A 20770-nucleotide genomic window follows, 5' to 3' on the forward strand; every position below is an offset into this window, starting at 1 on the left:
CTCCCCACTGTCAGCACCTGATCAGATCATGGAGCAAAGTTGAGGCCGAGTCTGGGTGCTATTGCAGCCTGGCTGGGTGTGTGAATGTGCTGGGCAGTGCTGACACACCAGCCCCCTGCCACCTTGGCCCCCTCTGGCCTTTGGGTGCCAACGAGCATGGGAGGGAGGCCAAGAGGGGCTGAGGGCAGCTCAGTGCTGGCCTGCAGGCACCCCTTCTCACAAACAGCTTGGGTGCCGTGAATGGTGGCAAGAGGCAGACAGGTTCCTGGGTGGACGGTGGCGGGTCCCGGTGAAGCCCGACCTTCAAGCCAGGGAAGGCCTGAAGCCTAGGGGCTGGGCTGCCGGTTCCATGGAGCGGAATGGGAACTTTTGGTGCTTTTTCCGGCCCACCCATGGCTGCCCATGGACCAATAGGCATGTACGTCCTCCCCTGTGAGACCCATAAAAAGCCCCTGACTCAGCCAGACCAGAAGAGACGATGGGATGACCAGCTGCGGGGAGGAGCTACTCTCTCTGCTGAGAGCTGGAGAGATGACAGGACAACCTGCCCACAGAGAGGAGCTACTCTAGCCAGGGAAGCAAGCAGGCACGCCAGCTCTTTCTTTTCCAGTATTCCTGGGCCCAGTGGGGTCTTCTCACTCAGTTACAATATTTGATCTAAGAACATTCACTTTCCAACTGATCAGAAAGTAAAGGTGACTGGCATGGTGTGGCCGTGAGAGATGCAGTGTGACCTCAGAGGTGAACATCAGTGCCGGGACCATTTGGAGCAGGATGTGGTAACCACCAAATGGAAACCACGGCCGTTTGGCTCGACCTAGAGCATGAATGTAGCAAAGCGAAGCCCTGTACACTTTATAAAAACCAGCAGAAAGACACTCCAGTCTGAGTGAGCAGCTGGAACAAAGGTACCACCTGAATAGAGGGTGTGTGGCAAGGGCAGGCACGAGACAGGAAATCAGACTGGAAGAGTAGGTTGGGCCTGGTCGTGCGTGCCAAGGCAGGCGGCATTCTCTAAGGAGCAGTGGTAAGCCATCGAGGCATTTGTTACTAGGGGTATGACGATATGAGATTGTATTTTCAGAAGATGACTGGGGCTATGATGATGAATGCTTTGGGAGGGAGTGGAATTAAGCCAGAGAAACCAGCTAGTTCACTACTGCAACCATCCAGCCAGGATACTGGAGACTTTCATTCAACATTAGGCAAATACTTGCTGAGCACATGCTGTGTGCTAGGTACTGTTCTAGGTCCCAGGCGTGCATCAGTTAACAGACAAGTGTCTCTGCCCTTGTGGAGTTCACATTCTAGCAAGGGTGAAAGAATGATAAACAGTTTATGTAGGTGAAATATATATATATATATATATATATATATATATATATATATTTTTTTTTTTTTTTTTTTTGAGATAAAGTCTTGCTCTGTCACCCAGGCTGGAGTGCAGTGGCACGGTGATAGCTCATTGCAGCCTCTACCTCTTGGACTCAAGTGATCCTCTGGCTTCAGCCTCTAGCGTAGCTAGGAGTATAGGTGCATGCCAACATGTCCAGTTAATTTTTAATTTTTTTGTAGAGATGGGGTCTCGCTACGTTGCCAAGGCTGGTCTTGACCTCCCGGCCTCAGCGATCCTCCTGCCTCTGCCTCCCAAAGTGCTGGGATTACAGACATGAGCCACCACGTCTAGCCCTAAAATATATAGCATGTTAGATGGTGATGAATGCTAACGAGAAAAAATATGGAAAGGGATATAAAGATTTGCGGCAGGGGGACAGATTATAAATTTAGAAAGTATAGTCGGAGAAGGAAGTCTTATCAATGTGATATTTGAGTGAGGACCCAAAGGAGGTAGCTGGAATGTGGATGCCAGTGGAGGAGAGGAGACGGTGGGTTTGAGAGACATAGGAGACAGAATCAACAGGACTTAGAGCTAACCAGTAGGATGACGGGAGTGAAGGAGAAAGCTGAGTCAAAAAGATTTTGATTAGAGGTGACACAGGGCCACTGTAGACCCCTGCGCAGGCGGCACACCACGCAGCCTGCCGAAGTTTACGTGGTGGCCCTGGGTGTCTGGAGATGGTGATGCTGTTCAGCAGGACCCAAACCATAGCCGAGCCCTTCCTTTTCCTCCATTGGTGTCATCTGGTAGTTTGTCTTCCCGGGTAAGAAGGTTGTAAATTTCTTAAGATGACGATTGTGTCATCCCTGATAGCCCCAGATTAGCCAAGCCAAGTGCTGAACACATTCCAGGTGCTCAGTAAATGTTACTGTTAAAGGGGGCTTCCCAGAGCCACACAACACCCAGAATAGCCCGTGGCCATGGGGCCTCAGCCTTACTCATTCTGGAGCTCCCAATGCCACTTCCATGGTGGCCTTTCCTGGTAGATGCTAGGAGGCTGGCCTCTCCAGGGTGGGAAGGCATAGGGTCTACTGTGCAGACACAGCCCCACAGGGGATTTGGCTTATGGGCTGGGTAGCAGCCTCTGGCCCTGTGGACGGTCAGGGCCCATGCTCGTGTGTGTGCGTGATGCTTTCTGCTTTCATTTTTACCTCCTCATCTTTCTATTACTGGTTGTCCAGGGTCCTTTGGTCACCAACGAGCATTTCCCAGTGACACAGCGCGGCCTTTCCAGGGAAGGCATCTCTTGGGCAGGGACTGGGTGCTGCAGACTTCAGCTCTTCCATCCCCTGTCTTCTTCTTTCTCTCAGAGCTCTGCGTGCCTCTTGCTGTGCCCTACCTGGACAAACCCCCGACTCCGCTCCACTTCTACCGGGACTGGGTCTGCCCCAACAGGCCGTGCATCATCCACAACGCTCTGCAGCACTGGCCGGCCCTCCAGAAGTGGTCCCTCCCCTACTTCAGGTGGGAGCTGCCCTGGGGTCAGGTGTGAGCAGTGATTACTGGCATCTGGGCATGGGCTGAGTGTCCATTCCTCTAGAGCCACAGGGGGCTCCACAGAGGTGAGTGTGGCCGTGACCCCAGATGGTTACGCGGATGCCGTGAGAGGGGACCGCTTCATGATGCCAGCTGAGCGCCGCCTGCCCCTGAGCTTCGTGCTGGATGTGCTGGAGGGCCGGGCCCAGCACCCTGGAGTCCTCTATGTGCAGAAGCAGTGCTCCAACCTGCCCACCGAGCTGCCCCAGCTGCTGCCTGATCTGGAATCCCATGTGCCCTGGGCCTCCGAAGCCCTGGGTGAGTGGAGGTGGGGTGGTCCTGGCCCTGGACAGGGAAGATATGGGAAGGAGGGGGTCAGCCTGTTTGCCCTTAGGTGATGACCTGGCCTATGGGCTTGGTCCTGTCAGCATCTGGTGCAGCTCACTAAATACATTCCCAGGCCTTGACTTAATCATAGATGAACTGCCAAAGATTGTTGTCTTTCCTTCTGCCCCAGGGAGGGAGGACCCCTTCCCCAACATTTCCCAACCTCTGCCTCTTCTTCCTGACCCCTTTCTTGGGATTCTTCTGTGCTCACCCAGGTTTTGGCTCTGGCATCACTGGATGGCAGCTTTCCCCAGCCTGGCCTTCCTAACTTGCTCTCTGCCTTCTGCCCTGCAGGAAAGATGCCCGATGCTGTGAACTTCTGGCTGGGGGAGGCGGCTGCGGTGACTTCTTGTAGGTGTAAGGGGAATACAAAGGTGGGGAAGGAGCAGGTTGGGGCAGAGGGAGGGAAGACGAGGCCAGGAGTGGAGAGATGGCCCTGGGTGGAGGTTGGGCTGTTCTCTAAGATTTTTTTTGGCTTCTAGGACTCGGGCACCACCGAGGGTTTCCCCTGACAGCTGAGGTCGGGGAATGGACCCATGGCATTGAGGGCGGGTGCATTGTTTCTTCTAGACCCAAAGAAACCTCCCTGAAGGCCCGCTGGGCCAGGGGGTAAGTGTAGGAGAACTTCCCCTCTTGTTGAAGAGGAGTCCAGGGTCTGGTGAGCATCAGGTCCCTGGTAGGCAGAGTTCCAGAATGCCCATTAGAGCCTCTGGCATCTCCAGCCCACTGGCTCTGTGCGTGCTTCTCTTTTGTCATAGGCCGTCTTGGGGTGCAGGGCTCTCAGCATGATGGTTTGCCTCCTCCCGTGCCCCTGCCCTCCATACCCTGCCCCCGGGCCTTCTTTCTTTTGGCAGTGCACAAGGACCACTATGAGAACCTCTACTGCGTGGTCTCAGGAGAGAAGCATTTCCTGTTACTTCCGCCCAGCGACCGGCCCTTCATCCCCTATGGTAGGGGAAATTTAGGAGCTTGCAGTCACCCAGTCATCTCAACAACATCCCCAAATGCATTCTTACCATGCTGGAGATCCCAAAGTTCTTAGAGGCTCTTGTGTTAGAAACCTGGGACCAAGACCAAATATTAAAACAAAAGATGTTCCTGTCACATCTATCACTGAGGTCTTTGTAAGAGCTTTAGAAGCTCTGTGCCACGAACCGGGGACAGAGATTAAATATATATTTCTTTTCTTTTTTTTGAGACAGAATCTCCTGTGTCGTCCAGGCTGGAGTGCAGTGATGTGATCATAGCTCACTATAGCTTTGGCCTCCTGAGATCAAGCAATCGTCCCATCTCAACCTCCCAAGTAGCTAGGACTACACATGCATGTCACCCATGCCCAGCTCATTTTTGTAGAGTCAGAGTTTCACCATGGTGGCCAGGTTGGCCATGTTGGCCAGATGGGGTCTTCTTTTCTTGGCCAGGCTGGCCACAAATTCCTGGGCTCAAGTGATCCTCCCACCTCGTCCTTGTAGAGATGAGATTTAGTTATGTCGTCCAGGCTGATCTCAAACTCCTGGGCTAAATCGATTGTCTCACCTCAGCCTCTCAAGTAGCTGGGACTGCAGGCGCATACCACCATGTCGGGCTAATATTTATTTTTATTTTTTTCTAGAGGTGGGAGTCTCACTGTGTTTTTCATGCTAGTTTCAAACTTCGGGCCTCAAGTGTTCCTCCTGCCTTGACCTCCCAAATTGTTGGGATTCTGGGTGGGAGCCACCATGCCCAGCAATCACAAGGGTCTTTATAAAAGAAAGAGAGTAGGAGATTCAGAATTGGAGCAGGAGATGTGGTGATGAAAGCAGAGGTAAGAGAGGGAGATTTGAAGATACTTCACCTCTGGCTTTGAAGATGGAGTCAGGGGCCATGATCCAAGGAATGGGGGTGGCTTCTAGAAGCTGGAAAAGCCAAGGGAACATATTAGAGTCTCCAGAAGGAATGCAGCCCTGCTGACACCTTGACTTTAGCCTTAATAGACCTAGTTTGGGTTTCTGGCCCCTAGAACTGTAAGATGGTAGATTTGTGGTGTTTTAAGCCACTAAATGTAGGAAACTGCAAACTATGTTGCAGCAGCAAGAAGAAATGAACATGAAGCCAGGCATGATGGCTCATGCCGGTAATCCCAGCACTTTAGGAATTTAGGCAGGAGGATCACTTGAGGCCAGGAGTTCAAGACCAGTCTGGGCAACATAGTAAGACCTTATCTCTACAGCAAATGAAAAAATTGGCCAGGCGTGGTGGCTCACGCCTGTAATTCCAGCACTTTGGGAGGCCGAAGCGGGCAGATTACCTGAGGTCAGGAGTTCGAGACCAGCCTGGCCAACATTGTGAAACCCCGGCTCTACTAAAAATACAAAAATTAGCTGGGTGTGGTGGCACGCACTTGTAATCCCAGCTACTTGGAAGGCTGAGGCAGGAGAATCACTCGAATCTGGGAGGTGGAGGTTGCAGTGAGCCGGGATCGCACCGTTACACTACAGCCTGGGCAAGAAGAGTGAAACTTTGTCTCAAAATAAAATAAAATAAAATACTAAAAAATTTAGCCAGGGATGGTGGCATGAACCTGGAGTCCCAGGTACTCGGGAGGCTGAGGTGGGAGGATCGCTTGAGCCTGGAAATTTGAGGTTGCAGTGAGCTGTGATTTTGCCACTGCACTCCAGCCTTGGTGACAGTGAGATCTTGAAAAAGAGAAAGAAGAAAGTAAAGAGAGAAGAAATGAGCACGGTGGGCATGGGGACAGATGGCAATGTTAAATAGAATGGTCAGGGGTGGCCTCCTAAGTGAAAGTTGAGTAAAGACTTGAAGGAGGGGAAGGAGGTGGCCAAGGTGCTGAGGGAAGAGGATTGTAGGCAGAAACAATAGAATAAACTGTCTGAGGTGTGTCTCCGGCTCTGGAAGGAGGCCCAAGGAGCAGATGGAGAGAGAGAGAGAATTAGGGGAGGGAGCCAGGGAGTTGCTGGGTGGGGATCAGTACAGATCACATAAGCCCTGGGAGGTTATTGGTGGGGCTTTGGCTTTTACTCTGACTGAGGTGGGAACTGCGGGAGGGTTCTGAGCAGAGAGGCGACATGATCTGTCTCCCGATTTAAAAGCATTCTCTGGCTGCTGAGTTGAGAAAGACTGTGGGAAGATGTGATAGAAGCATGGGGGCCAAGCTTTGGCAACATCCAGGCGGGAGATGATGGTGGTCCTGACCAGGGTCATGGTGGTGTTGAGAGATGGTCAGAGGGGAGAAGTAGGGGAGGAGGCTAGGGAGTTGCTGGGTGGGGATCTTTAGTAGATGTCGAAGACAATCAACAGGATTTCCTGACAGACTGGATATGGGGTGTGAGAGAAGGCAGGGGTCAAGGTTGAGTTTGATTGTTACTGAAATTATTAAGTAATTTTAAAAAACACTACTGCCTTTCCCAATCCTACCAAGTATGGTATGCTAGATTAAAGAAATCTCTTCAGGCTCATTGCAATGGCTCATGCCTGTAGTCCCAGCCGTTTGGTAAGCAGAGGTGCGAGTATCTTTTAAGGGCAGGTGTTCAAGACCAGCCTGGACAACACAGCAAGATCTGCTCTTTACAAAAATATTTTTCAAGACTAAATAAATGTAACTAGGCATGGTGATGTGTACTTGTAGTTTCAGCTACTCAGGAGGCTGAAGTGGGCAGATCTCTTGAGGTCAGGAGTTTGAGGCCAGCTTGGGCAACATAACAAGACCCCTCACTCTACAAAAAAATAAATAACCAGGCATGGTGACATTCAACTGTACTACCAGCTACTGGGGAGCTGAGGCAGGAAGATGGCTTGAGCCCAGGAGGTCGAGGCTGCAGCGAGCTGTAAGTGCACAGCTGCACTCCAGTCTGGGTGACAGAGCAGGACCTATCTCACAATACAAATAAAAATACAAGTAAAATAATATCTCAAGTCAGAGCCTTTTGGCTCTGCAGCCTTTGCAACCCCTCAGCCGTGCAGTGGGGTTTGCGTCGATGGGAATGAGGAGACCCCTGCCCAGTGTTGTTGCCTGACTAATCAGTGTTTTAAAACATATATTAATCGGGGTGGGCGCGGTGGCTCACACCTGTAATCCCAGCACTTAGGGAGACCCAGGCGGGTGGATCACCTGAGGTCAAGAGTTCAAGACCAGCCTTGCCAACATGGCAAAACTCCTTCTCTACTAAGAAAATACAATAATTAGCTGGACATGGTAGTGGGCACCTGTAATCCCAGCTACTTGGGAGGCTGAGGTAGGAGAATCGCTTGAACCAGCGGGGCGGAGGTTGCAATGAGCTGAGATTGAGCCACTTCACTCCAGCCTGGGCAAAAGAACAAGACTTTGTCTCAAAGAAAAAAAAAAGTATTATATCACAATGTAATGGTTTTATTATTAATAAGTAATGAATATTAAATATTTTTAAAATCTTATATCAACATGTAATGGCTTTAATATGTGATGAATAATATTTAAAAAATTGTGTCTTATTTTCTAGTTTTAATATAATTATCTACAGAAAGAAATAGTCTTAGAGATCTTCAATAAAGTTAAAAAAGGTAAAGGGATGTTAGACCCCAAAAGATTGAGAATTTCTAGTTTAGAAATATTCAGAGTAAGCCACATACAACTTGCTACTTGAACTATTTTTTTTCTTTGTTTTTTATTTTAGGAGATGGGGTCTCACCCTGTCACCCAGGCTTGAGTACAGCAGTGCTATCACAGCTCACTGCAGCCTTCAACTCCTGGGCTAAGGATCCTCTACCTGAGCCTCCTGAGTAGCTAGGACTGTAGGTATACATGACGATACTTGGCTAATTTTTAAATTGTTTTGTAGACATGGGGTCTCACTTTGTTGGCCAGGCTGGTGTCAAACTAATGGCCTCAATGACCCTTCCACCCCTGCCTCCCATCCTAGAGGTATGTGCCACCACAAGGAGCACTTGTTCAATTTTCTAAAGAAAAAATTTCTAAAGTAAGGCTGTGGGATGATGGCAGGAAGATAAAAGAAAAACAGAAGAATAAGTTAAAATGACTTATTCACACATATTCTTTTGACAGCAAGAAGAACTTTTAGTATATACATTCCTTACAAACCAACAAACGGCAGATAAACAATGTTGTATAGGAACTTCAACACACACTGTACAATATTCCCACTTTGCTGACATAAGTTATGGAAATTTCGTGGTTTACTTGAGTGTCGCTACCAGTATTTTGCTTCTCTGATGATTTTTATCAACTTCCTCATCTGTTAACTTCTCTCCAAGGTATGTCATGTCACGACATACTGCCGCTGCAGGAACATGGCCAGTGTCTTCCTATTAAACATGTAGAATGCTTTCCTAATTTCTCTTTTTACTCTCTGTCTTTGTGTTTTGCATTTTCCTTACTTTTATTGTCAGAAACTCCAGAAAGTCAGTCGTACTAATTTATCACGATTTGCTTTATTAATTTATACTTTGCTTATATGGAATTTTGCCCAACAGACCTCATTACAATTTCTAACCTGTTTTATTTTGTTTTTTTTCCTGAGACAGGGTCTCCCTCTGTTGTCCAAGGCTGGAGTGTAGTAGTGCTATCACAGCTGACTGCAGCCTCAACCTTCCAGGCTGAAGCGATCCTCCCATCTCAACCTCCCACGTGGCTGAGACTACAGGTGCTTGCCACTATGCCCAACTAATATTTGGAATTTTCGTATACGTGGATTCCAGAGGGGTGACAGCGAAACGTGAGTAAGCATGGATTTTGGTATATGCAGAGATGGGGGGCTGTAACTAATTCTGTATACTGAGGGACGGCGACTGTATATGTTTTTACAATTACGCTGTAGGATACATACTGTTGCATAGCCTTGAAAATAATAATTTTTAATTGAGTGGAATAATAATAATAATATTGCTAAAAGTAGCAGCTGGCCAGGTGTGGTGGCTCACACTGGTAATCGCAACACTTTGGGAGGCTGAGGCAGGAGGATGGCTTGAGGCCAAGAGTTTGCAATAGGCCTTGGAAACAAAGGGGGAGTCACCATCCCTACAGAAAAATACATGAATTAGCCTAGTGTGGTGGCACGTTCCTGTAGTCCCAGCTACTTGGGAGGCTGAGGTGGGAGGATCACTTGAGCCCAGGGAGGCTGAGACTGCAGTGAGTCATGATCAGGCCTCTGCACTCCAGCCTGGGTGACAGAGTGAGACCCTGTCTCAAAACAACAAAAAAGTAGCAGCTAACATCAACTGACCTTTTATACCAGGTGCCTATTGATATCATAGTTTAATTTCTTAGAACTGTTTCTTATTTCACTTACCAACTCTGTCTTCAGTTACTCCCAGATTTGTACTGTGTTTGTACAGATGACCTTTTGTTTAGATTGAATTGTCTCCCCAGAAGTAAGATGACTGTGAGACATGGTGAATGGACATTCTCATTACCCTTGATGTAAATTGACAGGGTTTTGGGTGCCTCCCAACTATAATCTTAGCACTTTGGGAGGCTAAGAGAGGAGGATTGCTTGAGGCCAAGAGTTGGAGGAGGCAGTATGGCAGTATGGTGAGACCCTGTCTCCATTATTTTAAAAAATTGACAAGCTTTACCCGGGAGGGCTTATACACAATTTAAACACCCCTCATAGTATAAGAAAGTGCCCATTTCACTGCACCTTTGCCAGCACAGGGTATTATAATTTAGTAAGTCATTTTTTGTTTGCTTATTTCAAATAGATAAAAGACCTCATATTACTTTACTTGTCACATTTCAACGTCTTTCCTTAGCTTATTAGCTCTATCTCTTTTCTGTCTGTAAATGGTTGTTGTTGTTTTGTTCTTTGAGACAGGGTCTTGCTCTGTCACCAGGCTGGGCTGTAGTGGCATAATCATGCCTCACTGCAGCCTTGACCTCCCAGGCTCAAACTTCAGCATTCCGAGTAGCTGGGACTACAAGTGTGCACCACCACTCCCAGCTAACCTTTTTCTTTTTTTGGATAGAGACAGGGTCTCACTGTGTTGTCCAGACCGGTCTCTAGCTCCTGGCCTTAAGCAATCCTCCTGCATTAGCTTCTCAAATTGCTGGAATTTCAGGCATGAGCCACCATGCCTGGCCTGGGCTAGTCCTGTATTCTCTAGAGTTCTCTTTACTTTGTGCTAGCCAATCTCTCATTATGCTGTTCACCTGTTATAATGAATAATTCTCCGTATTAAATGTTACCACTTTAAACTTTTGAGTGGTTTATGCTTCCTGATTGCACTCTGACTAATATGTTAGGAAGGGTCCCAGGAGATAAACCCACACAGATGGGATTTGGGCATAGGTTTGGTTTCCCAGGGGGCAGTGCTGAGCTCTTTGCCAGTGGGAAATGGGATGCTGGTGATTTCCAGGAAGTGACCTCACAATGACTCAAGCTACCACTTACTGTTGATTGTGACGAAATGCCAGCTGAGGCACATGCCTTGGGAGCTAAGTGGTTGCTGCCCTTGACCACTATGAAGACTGGTGTGGGAAGGGTCGCTTTGGATGCACTTGAGCAGGGGTCCCCAACCCCTGAGCCATGGAGCCATAAGGAGCCACACAGCAGGAGGTGAGTGGTGTCGAGTGAGGGAGTGAGGGAGTGAGGGAAGCTTCGTCTGTATTTACAGCCACTCCCCTTTGCTCACATTCCCGCCTGAGCTCCACCTTCTCAGATCAGCAGCAGCATTAGATTCTCATAGGAGAACGCACCCTGTTGTGAACCGTGCATGTGAGGGATCTAGGCTGCGCTGTCCTTATGAGAATCTAATACCTATTGATCTGTCACTTCTCCCATCACGCTCAGGTGGGACCATCCAGTTGCAGGAAAACAAGCTTAACACGCCCACTGATTCTACATTATGGTGAGTTCTATAATTATTTTATTATATATTCCAGTGTAATAATGGAAATGAAGTGCCTAATAAACGTAAATGTGCTTAAATCTTTTGGCCCAGCTCCTACCTCCCGGCAGCCTCTCCAGGCCCAGAACTCTCTCCAGTCAGCCTCTACAGACCAAGCTCATGACTCACAATGGCCTATTGAGGCCCATACCCTACCTCACGGCAGTCTTCGCAGATGAGCCTACTGCCTCACAACAGCCTCCACAGGCACAGCTCCATCGTTACAATGGCCTCTTTAGACCCAGCTCCTGCCTCCCAGCCTTCTCTCCAGGCCCTGAACTTTCTCCGTAAGTTGAGGTAGCTGGGACTGTAGGTATACATGACGATACTTGGCTAATTTTTAAATTGTTTTGCAGACATGGGGTCTCACTTTGTTGGCCAGGCTGGTGTCAAACTAATGGCCTCAAGTGACCCTTCCACCCCTGCCTCCCATCCTCGAGGTATGTGCCACCACAAGGGGCACTTGTTCAATTTTCTAAAGAAAAAATTTCTAAAGTAAGGCTGTGGGATGATGGCAGGAAGATAAAAGAAAAACAGAAGAATAAGTTAAAACGACTTATTCACACATATTCTTTTGACAGCAAGAAGAACTTTTAGTATATACATTCCTTACAAACAAACGACAGATAAACAATGTTGTATAGGAACTTCAACACACACTGTACAATATTCCCACTTTGCTGACATAAGTTATGGAAATTTCGTGGTTTCCTTGAGTGTCGCTACCAGTATCTTGCTTCTCTGATGATTTTTATCAACTTCCTCATCTGTTAACTTCTCTCCAAAGTATGTCATGTCACGACATACTGCCGCTGCACGAACACGGCCGGTGTCTTCCTATTAAACATGTAGAATGCTTTCCTAATTTCTCTTTTTACTCTCTGTCTTTGTGTTCTGCATTTTCCTTACTTTTATTGTCAGAAACTCCAGAAAGTCAATCGTACTAATTTATCACGATTTGCTTTATTAATTTATACTTTGCTTATATGGAATTTTGCCCAACAGACCTCATTACAATTTCTAACCTGTTTTATTTTGTTTTTTTTTTTTTTCTGAGACAGGGTCTCCCTCTGTTGTCCGAGGCTGGAGGGTAGTAGTGCTATCGCAGCTGACTGCAGCCTCAACCTTCCAGGCTGAAGCGATCCTCCCATCTCAACCTCCCACGTGGCTGAGACTACAGGTGCTTGCCACTATGCCCAATTAATATTTGGTATTTTCGTACACGTGGATTCCAGAGGGGTAACAGCGAAACGTGAGTAAGCATGGATTTTGGTATATGCAGAGATGGGGGGCTGTAACTAATTCTGTATACTGAGGGACGGCAACTGTTTATGTTTTTACAGTTACGCTGTAGGATACATACTGTTGCATAGCCTTGAAAATAATAATTTTTAATTGAGCGGAATAATAATAATAATATTGCTAAAAGTAGCAGCTGGCCAGGTGTGGTGGCTCACACTGGTAATCGCAACACTTTGGGAGGCTGAGGCAGGAGGATGGCTTGAGGCTAAGAGTTTGCGATAGGTCTTGGAAACAAAGGGGGAATCACCATCCCTACAGAAAAATACATGAATTAGCCTAGTGTGGTGGCACGTTCCTGTAGTCCCAGCTACTTGGGAGGCTGAGGTGGGAGGATCACTCAAGCCCAGGGAGGCTGAGACTGCAGTGAGTCATGATCAGGCCTCTGCACTCCAGCCTGGGTGACAGAGTGAGACCCTGTCTCAAAACAACAAAAATGTAGCAGCTAACATCAACTGACCTTTTATACCAGGTGCCTATTGATACCATAGTTTAATTTCTTAGAACTGTTTCTTATTTCACTTACCAACTCTGTCTTCAGTTACTCCCAGATTTTTACTGTGTGTGTACAGATGACCTTTTGTTTAGATTGAATTGTCTCCCCAGAAGTAAGATTACTGTGAGTCATGGGGAATGGACATTCTCATTACCCTTGATGTAAATTGACAGGGTTTTGGGTGCCTCCCAGCTATACTCTTAGCACTTTGGGAGGCTAAGAGAGGAGGATTGCTTGAGGCCAAGAGTTGGAGGAGGCAGTATGGCAGTATGGTGAGACCCTGTCTCCATTATTTTAAAAAATTGACAGGCTTTACCTGGGAAGGCTTATACACAATTTAAACACCCCTCATAGTATAAGAAAGTGCCCATTTCACTGCACCTTTGCCAGCACAGGGTATTATAATTTAGTAAGTCATTTTTTGTTTGATTATTTCAAATAGACAAAAGACCTCATGTTACTTACTTGTCACATTTCAACATCTTTCCTCAGCTTATTGGCTCTATTTCTTTTCTGTCTGTAAACGGTTTTTGTTGTTTTGTTCTTTGAGACAGGGTCTTGCTCTGTCACCAGGCTGGACTGTAGTGGCATAATCATGCCTCGCTGCAGCCTTGACCTCCCAGGCTCAAACTTCAGCATTCCGAGTAGCTGGGACTACAAGTGTGCACCACCACTCCCAGCTAACTTTTTTCTTTTTTTTGGATAGAGACAGGGTCTCACTGTGTTGTCCAGACCGGTCTCCAGCTCCTGGCCTTAAGCAATCCTCGTGCATTAGCTTCTCAAATTGCTGGAATTTCAGGCATGAGCCACCATGCCTGGCCTGGGCTAGTCCTGTATTCTCTAGAGTTCTCTTTACTTTGTGCTAGCCAATCTCTCATTATGCTGTTCACCTGTTATAATGAATAATTCTCCGTATTAAATGTTACCACTTTAAACTTTTGAGTGGTTTATGCTTCCTGATTGCACTCTGACTAATATGTTAGGAAGGGTCCCAGGAGATAAACCCACACAGATGGGATTTGGGCATAGGTTTGGTTTCCCAGGGGGCAGTGCTGAGCTCTTTGCCAGTGGGAAATGGGATGCTGGTGATTTCCAGGAAGTGACCTCACAGTGACTCAAGCTACCACTTACTGTTGATTGTGACGAAATGCCAGCTGAGGCACATGCCTTGGGAGCTAAGTGGTTGCTGCCCTTGACCACTATGAAGACTGGTGTGGGAAGGGTCGCTTTGGATGCACTTGAGCAGGGGTCCCCAACCCCTGAGCCATGGAGCCGTAGGGAGCCACACAGCAGGAGGTGAGTGGTGTCGAGTGAGGGAGTGAGGGAAGCTTCATCTGTATTTACAGCCACTCCGCTTTGCTCACATTCCCGCTTGAGCTCCACCTTCTCAGATGAGCAGCAGCATTAGATTCTCATAGGAGAACGCACCCTGTTGTGAACCATGCATGTGAGGGATCTAGGTTGCGCTGTTCTTATGAGTATCTAATACCTATTGATCTGTCACTTTCTCCCATCACGCTCAGGTGGGACCATCCAGTTTCAGGAAAACAAGCTTAACACGCCCACTGATTCTACATTATGGTGAGTTGTATAATTATTTTATTATATATTGGATATATAATACGTATATATATATTTATATATACGTAATAATGGAAATAAAGTGCCTAATAAATGTAAATGTGCTTAAATCTTTTTAAGCAGATTCTTCAGGCCCAGCATCTGCCTCACTGTGGACCCCCCAAGCCAAGCTCCCAACCTTTCAGCAGCTTCTACACACCCAGCTCCCGCCTGCCAGTGGCCTCTTCAGGCCCATGGGGCTCATTCCTCACAACAGCCTTTCCAGTCCCAGTTTTTCCCTTCCGGCGGCCTCTCCGGGCTGAGAACCTCCTCAAGTCGGCCTCTCCAGACCCACTTGCACCCTCCAGGCGTCCTCTCCGGGCCAAGCTCCTCTTCCTGGCTGCGTCTCCAGGCCCGACTCCTGCCTCTCAACAACCTCTTTGGACTCAGTGCCTACCCATCTCCTGGCGTCCTTGGTCGGACCACAGCTTCCTCAAGCCAAGCTCCCCAGGCCCAGGTCAGGCCTCACGGTGCCCCCTCCACGATGAGCTCATGCCCTCCAATGGCACCTGCAGGCCCCAAATGGTCTCCGGTCGGTGGGCTCCTCCACGCCAAGCTTGGGCCTCCCGGTGACCTCTGCAGGCCCAAGTTGTCCTGAAGTCAGCATCTCCCGGCCGTGCCTCCCAGCAAGTAAGCAAGCTCTTTTGGCTCAACTCCTGCCCAGCTCCCAACCGCCTTTGTAGGTCCCGAACTTTCTCCAGCCAAGTTCTTTGGGCCTCATTCCTGCAGCCCGGTGGCCTGTACGGGCCCAGCAATGGTTGGAGAATGGCCTCTGCAGGTCCCGCTCTTGCCTCCCAGGGGCCTCTCCAGGCCCAGCTCTCGCCCCCACGGCGGCCACCCGGGGCCAAGTCCCTGCCTGCCTCCCAGCAGCCCGCATGCGGCCCAGCTCCTCCCTCACGGTGGCCTGTTGATGCCCATGCCTCTGGTACCCTGCCCAGAGGCATGAGCCCCTGCCACACACTGGCTCCTCCCACGCTGAGAGAGGTCAGCGTGAGCCCTTGCCTCACACCGGCCCCTCCCACGCTGAGAGAGGTCAGCGTGAGCCCCTTGCCTCACACCGGCCCCTCCCACGCTGAGAGAGGTCGGCGTGAGCCCTTGCCTCACACCGGCCCCTCCCACGCTGAGAGAGGTCAACATGAGCCCCTTGCCTCACACCGGCCCCTCCCACGCTGAGAGAGGTCGGCGTGAGCCCTTGCCTCACACCGGCCCCTCCCACGCTGAGAGAGGTCAGCGTGAGCCCTTGCCTCACACCGGCCCCTCCCACGCTGACAGAGGTCAGCCTCAGCCCCTTACCTCACACCAGCCCCTCCCACGCTGAGAGAGGTCGGCGTGAGCCCTTGCCTCACACCGGCCCCTCCCACGCTGAGAGAGGTCAGCGTGAGCCCTTGCCTCACACCGGCCCCTCCCACGCTGAGAGAGGTCAGCGTGAGCCCTTGCCTCACACCGGCCCCTCCCACGCTGACAGAGGTCAGCCTGAGCCCCTTACCTCACACCAGCCCCTCCCACGCTGACAGAGGTCAGCGTGAGCCCCTTGCCTCACCCCGGCCCCTCCCACGCTGAGAGAGGTCGGCGTGAGCCCTTGCCTCACACCGGCCCCTCCCACGCTGAGAGAGGTCAGCGTGAGCCCTTGCCTCACACCGGCCCCTCCCACGCTGACAGAGGTCAGCCTCAGCCCCTTACCTCACACCGGCCCCTCCCACGCTGAGAGAGGTCGGCGTGAGCCCTTGACTCACACCGGCCCCTCCCACGGTGAGAGAGGTCGGCGTGAGCCCCTTGCCTCACACCGGCCCCTCCCACGCTGAGAGAGGTCAGCGTGAGCCCTTGCCTCACACCGGACCCTCCCACGGTGAGAGAGGTCAGCGTGAGCCCTTGCCTCACACCGGCCCCTCCCACGCTGAGAGAGGTCAGCGTGAGCCCTTGCCTCACACCGGCCCCTCCCACGCTGAGAGAGGTCGGCGTGAGCCCCTGCCTCAACAGGCCACCGTGAGGGAGGAGCAGGGTCGCACGAGGGCTGCTGTGAGGCAGGCAGCGACTTGGGCCTGGGAGGTCGTGGTGGGGCGAGAGCTGGGCTTGGAGACTCCCCTGGGAGGCAACAGCGGGGCCTACAGACTCTGTTCTCCAGCCGGAGGTGGGACTGTTCAGGTACTGGGAGGCGGGATGTGGGTCTGAAGAGCTTGGTTGCAGAAACTTCGGGGTCTACAAACGCAGGCGGGAGCTGAGCCAAAAAAGCTTGTTTGCTGGGAGGCGGGAGATGCAGCCAGGAGAAACAGGTGTGCCTGCAGAGGCCGCCATGCGGGAGGCGGAGGCCGGGCCTCCTCAAATCGGCCTCTCCAGACCCACTTGCAGCCTCCCGGCATCCTCTCCGGGCCCAGCTCTTCCTCCCGGCTGTGTCTCCAGGCCTGACTCTGGCCTCCCAACAACGTCTTTGGACTCAGCTCCTGCCCAGCTCCCAGCAGGCCCAAGTCGTCGTCAAGTCGGCCTGGAATTGGGCCCGGAAGAGCAGCAAGTCGGCCTCCCCGGGCCCAGCTCCGTCCTCTCGGCGGCCTCTCCAGGTGCAAAACTTCCTCGAGTCAGCCTCTCCAGGCCCAGCTCCTCCTGCCTCCCAGTGGCCTCTTTCAGCCCAGACCAGCTCATGGCTCTTGGCGGCCTTCCCAGGCCCCGCTTTTGACTTTTGGTGGCCTCTTCAGGCCCAGAACTTGACCTCCAGTGGGCCTTTGCAGGCCCGGCCTCCTGCCTCTCGAAGGCCTGCACGGGCCCGGACTCACAGCGGACTCACAGCGGACTCTCCATGCCCAGCTAGCTCTCGCCTCATTGCGGCCTCCCGAGTCCAAAGCTCCTGCCTCTCGGCCGCTTCGGCAGGCCCAGCTCCCGCCTGCCAGTGGCCTCTTTAGGCCCAGCTCATTCCTCACAACGGCCTTCCCAGGCCCCGTTTTTCCCTTCCGGCAGCCTCTTGGCCTCTAATTTGTTTATCTTTTGTGTATAAATCCCAAAATATTGAATTTTGGAATATTTCCACCATTATGTAAATATTTTGGTAGGTGATTTATTTGGGGTGAGTTTCTGCACCAAGCCCGAATTTTTTATTTTATTTTCCTTATTATTTGGTGTTAAACAGGTTTAATGACGGTCACGGCAACTGTTTGACACAATGAAAAATATCGCCCATGATCAACGTGTTCTGTTCTGGGGAAGGGGGCAAAGGCAGGGTGAATCACTTTCTTAAAAAGTATAGCTCAAGTTGGGAGTGCAGAGGGAATGGGGAGAAAACCCTCCCGCTGCCTGTGTCGAAGTGCAGGAGCCCCCACCCCCATACTCACCTGAGTCCAGCCCCTCTGGGGAAAGAAGGGGTGCATGAACTCCCCCTAGTCCACAGGCACCTCCCTGTGGCCCAAGGCCCTCTTCACACTCCATCTTGTAGCCCCAACAGGAGCTATTTTCCGAAAAGTGAAAAGCTCTGAAGGTCCCACAATTCATGGTATGTACACCTCCCTCACCAGGGGCTGCAAAGTGGCCTGGAGCTCCATACTGAGTAGAAGTCTTTGGGCCAGAGTCAGCATCTGGCTGACGGTCCGGATATCCTGGTTGGAGTGACCCTGGTGCACCCTGCCAGGGCCTGGTGCCGCTTGCTGAAGATCATGACCGCCACTCATGGGCCACCGATGTGGTCCTTGTCCCATTTGTTGGGGCTGCGTCCATCCTTCTCAGAAGATGAGTCCTGTTCCTTGCGCAGGGCACTGAGGGACTGGGCCTGACATCATCTGAGTGGTAGAGGCAACTGGGTGTCAGGAGACATGATGGAGAGGAAAGCATCATCATGGTCATTCTCTGTCTCACTGTCCAGCAGGGACTCCCCTGAGGGGCCCAGGGCTCCTCCTCCATGGTGGGAGGTGAGCTTTTAACAGGTTCCACCACCCCCAAAGTGTGTGGGGTTGCGGGCCCTGGGCTTTCAGGGCAGGTGGCTCCAGGGGGCCGCCCAGGGTCAACACTCCCTGTGCCACCTGGTGGATGCTCATGAGCAACAGCTGCCAACTTGGCAGGTTGTTTTCTCTGGTTGGAGGCCACTGAGTAACTGGCAGGTTGCTGGGCCTCGTGTGGCTGCAGGGAGGGGTCAGGAAGGGGATGGAGTACCAGGAGAACACGGCCACAGAGTGACCTTCCACATTCCTCCACACGAACATGCTGACGCCACGGGAGGCCTCACTGAATGCAGGCCTGGGGGCCGAGTACTTGGTCCGGGCAGGGAGTTCCTGGCAGGGGCTCACACCTCACCCCCTCCTCAGCCCAGGTGGCTTGGGCCCAGAGAAGTGGGGGTTGGAGAGGAGCAGAAGGCCAGGCCTCAAGTTTTGTTTTTTTTGTTTGTTATTTTGTTTTTGAAATGTAGTTTGACTCTTGTCACCCAGGCTGGAGTGCAGTGGCACGATCTCAGTGGCCTTCATACCTGGCTAATTTTTTGTATTTTTACTGGGGGTGGGGTTTTGCCATGTTGGCCAGGCTGGTCTTGACCTCCCGACCTCAGGTGATCCACCCACCTCAGCCTCCCAAAATGGGATTACGGGCATGAGCCACTGCTCCCAACTTCATTCATTTTTACTTGAAAAACTCCGTTAAGCATTTTTTTAAGGTAGACCTAGTGGTCCTGAATGCCCTCAGCTTTGTTTGTCAAGGAAGCACGTTATTTCTTTTTTCTCTCTGAAGGACAGCTTTGTCAGACATAGTATTAGTTGCTGGCACTTTTTTTCTTTCAGCACTTTGAATCTATTATTCGATTCTGTCCTGACCTGCAAAGTTTCTTTAACTTTTGACTATTTGATTATATTGTGACTTGGTGAGTATCTATTTGGTTTGAACCTCTTTAGGAATCTTTAAGCTTCATGGATTTAGATGTCCAAATCTTTCCCATGATTTAGGCAGTCTTCAGCCATTCTTTAAATAAGCTTTCTTCTCCTTTCTCTACTTTCCTTCTCAAACTCCCATAACCTGACAATGGTTTGCCTAATGGTGTCTTGTTGGCTTTCTTTTCTCTGTCTTTTCTTCTTCTTTTTTTTTTGAGACAGAGTCGTGCTCTGTCACCCAGGCTGGAGTGCAATGTGTGGTCTAGGCTCACTAGGGTTAGGGTTAGGGTTTTAGGGTAAGGGCGAAGGGTTAGGGTTTTAGGGTCAGGGCCCAGGGTCAGGGTTTTAGGGTCAGGGCGAAGGGTTAGGGTTTTAGGGTCAGGGCCCAGGGTTAGGGTTTTAGGGTCAGGGCCCAGGGTTAGGGTTTTAGGGTCAGGGCCAGGGCCCAGGGTTAGGGTCTTAGGGTCAGGGCCCAGGGCCCAGTGTTAGGGTTTTAGGGTCAGGGCCCAGGGCCCAGGGTTAGGGTTTTAGGGTCAGGGCCCGGGGCCCAGGGTTAGAGTTTTAGTGTCAGGGACCGGGGCCCAGGGTTAGGGCTTCAGGGTCAGGGCCCGGGGCCCAGGGTTAGGGCTTCAGGGCCAGGGCCCGGGGCGCAGGGTTAGGGCTTCAGGGACAGGGCCCGGGGCCCAGGGTTAGGGCTTCAGGGCCAGGGCCCGGGGCCCAGGGTTAGGGCTTCAGGGTCAGGGCCCGGGGCCCAGGGTTAGGGCTTCAGGGTCAGGGCCCGGGGCCCAGGGTTAGGGCTTCAGGGTCCGGGCCCGGGGCCCAGGGTTAGGGTTTTAGGGTCAGAGCCCGGGGCCCAGGGTTAGGGTGATTTCCAGGAAGTGACCTCACAACGATTCAAGCTACCACTTACTGTTGATTGTGATGAAATGCCAGCTGAGGCACACGCCTTGGGAGCTAAGTGGTTGCTGCCCTTGACTACTATGAAGACTCTTGTGGGAAGGGTCGCTTTGGATGCACTTGAGCAGGGGTCCCCAACCCCTGAGCCATGGAGTCGTAAGGAGGCACACAGCAGGTGAGTGGTGTCGAGTGAGGGAGTGAGGGAAGCTTCGTCTGTATTTACAGCCACTCCCCTTTGCTCACATTCCCGCCTGAGCTCCACCTTCTCAGATGAGCAGCAGCATTAGATTCTCATAGGAGAACGCACCCTGTTGTGAACCATGCATGTGAGGGATCCAGGTTGCGCTGTTCTTATGAGAATCTAATACCTATTGATCTGTCACTTTCTCCCATCACGCTCAGGTGGGACCATCCAGTTTCAGGAAAACAAGCTTAACACGCCCACTGATTCTACATTATGGTGAGTTCTATAATTATTTTATTATA

At 50.9% G+C, this 20770-nt stretch overlaps 1 protein-coding gene across 14 annotated transcripts in view; it reads left to right on the forward strand.

The window, feature by feature from the left end:
* LOC115932637 (bifunctional peptidase and (3S)-lysyl hydroxylase JMJD7-like) overlaps positions 1 to 20770 on the forward strand; it is a 32673-nt gene that overhangs the window by 2633 nt on the left and 9270 nt on the right. For 4 of the 14 annotated variants that reach the window (XR_010130964.1, XR_010130968.1, XR_010130960.1 and 1 more), the window contains exons 1-6: positions 8984 to 10809; positions 11044 to 11101; positions 11195 to 11427; positions 12202 to 12392; positions 14459 to 14516; positions 14640 to 20744. Coding sequence is in view for 3 of the 14 variants with exons in the window: in XM_055363473.2 (XP_055219448.2) it covers positions 2710 to 2863; positions 2940 to 3193; positions 3557 to 3613; positions 4117 to 4212; positions 7912 to 8021 (671 nt within the window). In the remaining 11 variants the exon portion in view is untranslated. The other 10 variants (XR_008672015.2, XR_010130962.1, XR_010130959.1 and 7 more) reach the window with 10 other exon arrangements.

Source organism: Gorilla gorilla, chromosome 16 (genome assembly GCF_029281585.2).
Source record: "Gorilla gorilla gorilla isolate KB3781 chromosome 16, NHGRI_mGorGor1-v2.1_pri, whole genome shotgun sequence".
NCBI classification, from domain to species: Eukaryota; Metazoa; Chordata; class Mammalia; order Primates; family Hominidae; genus Gorilla; species Gorilla gorilla.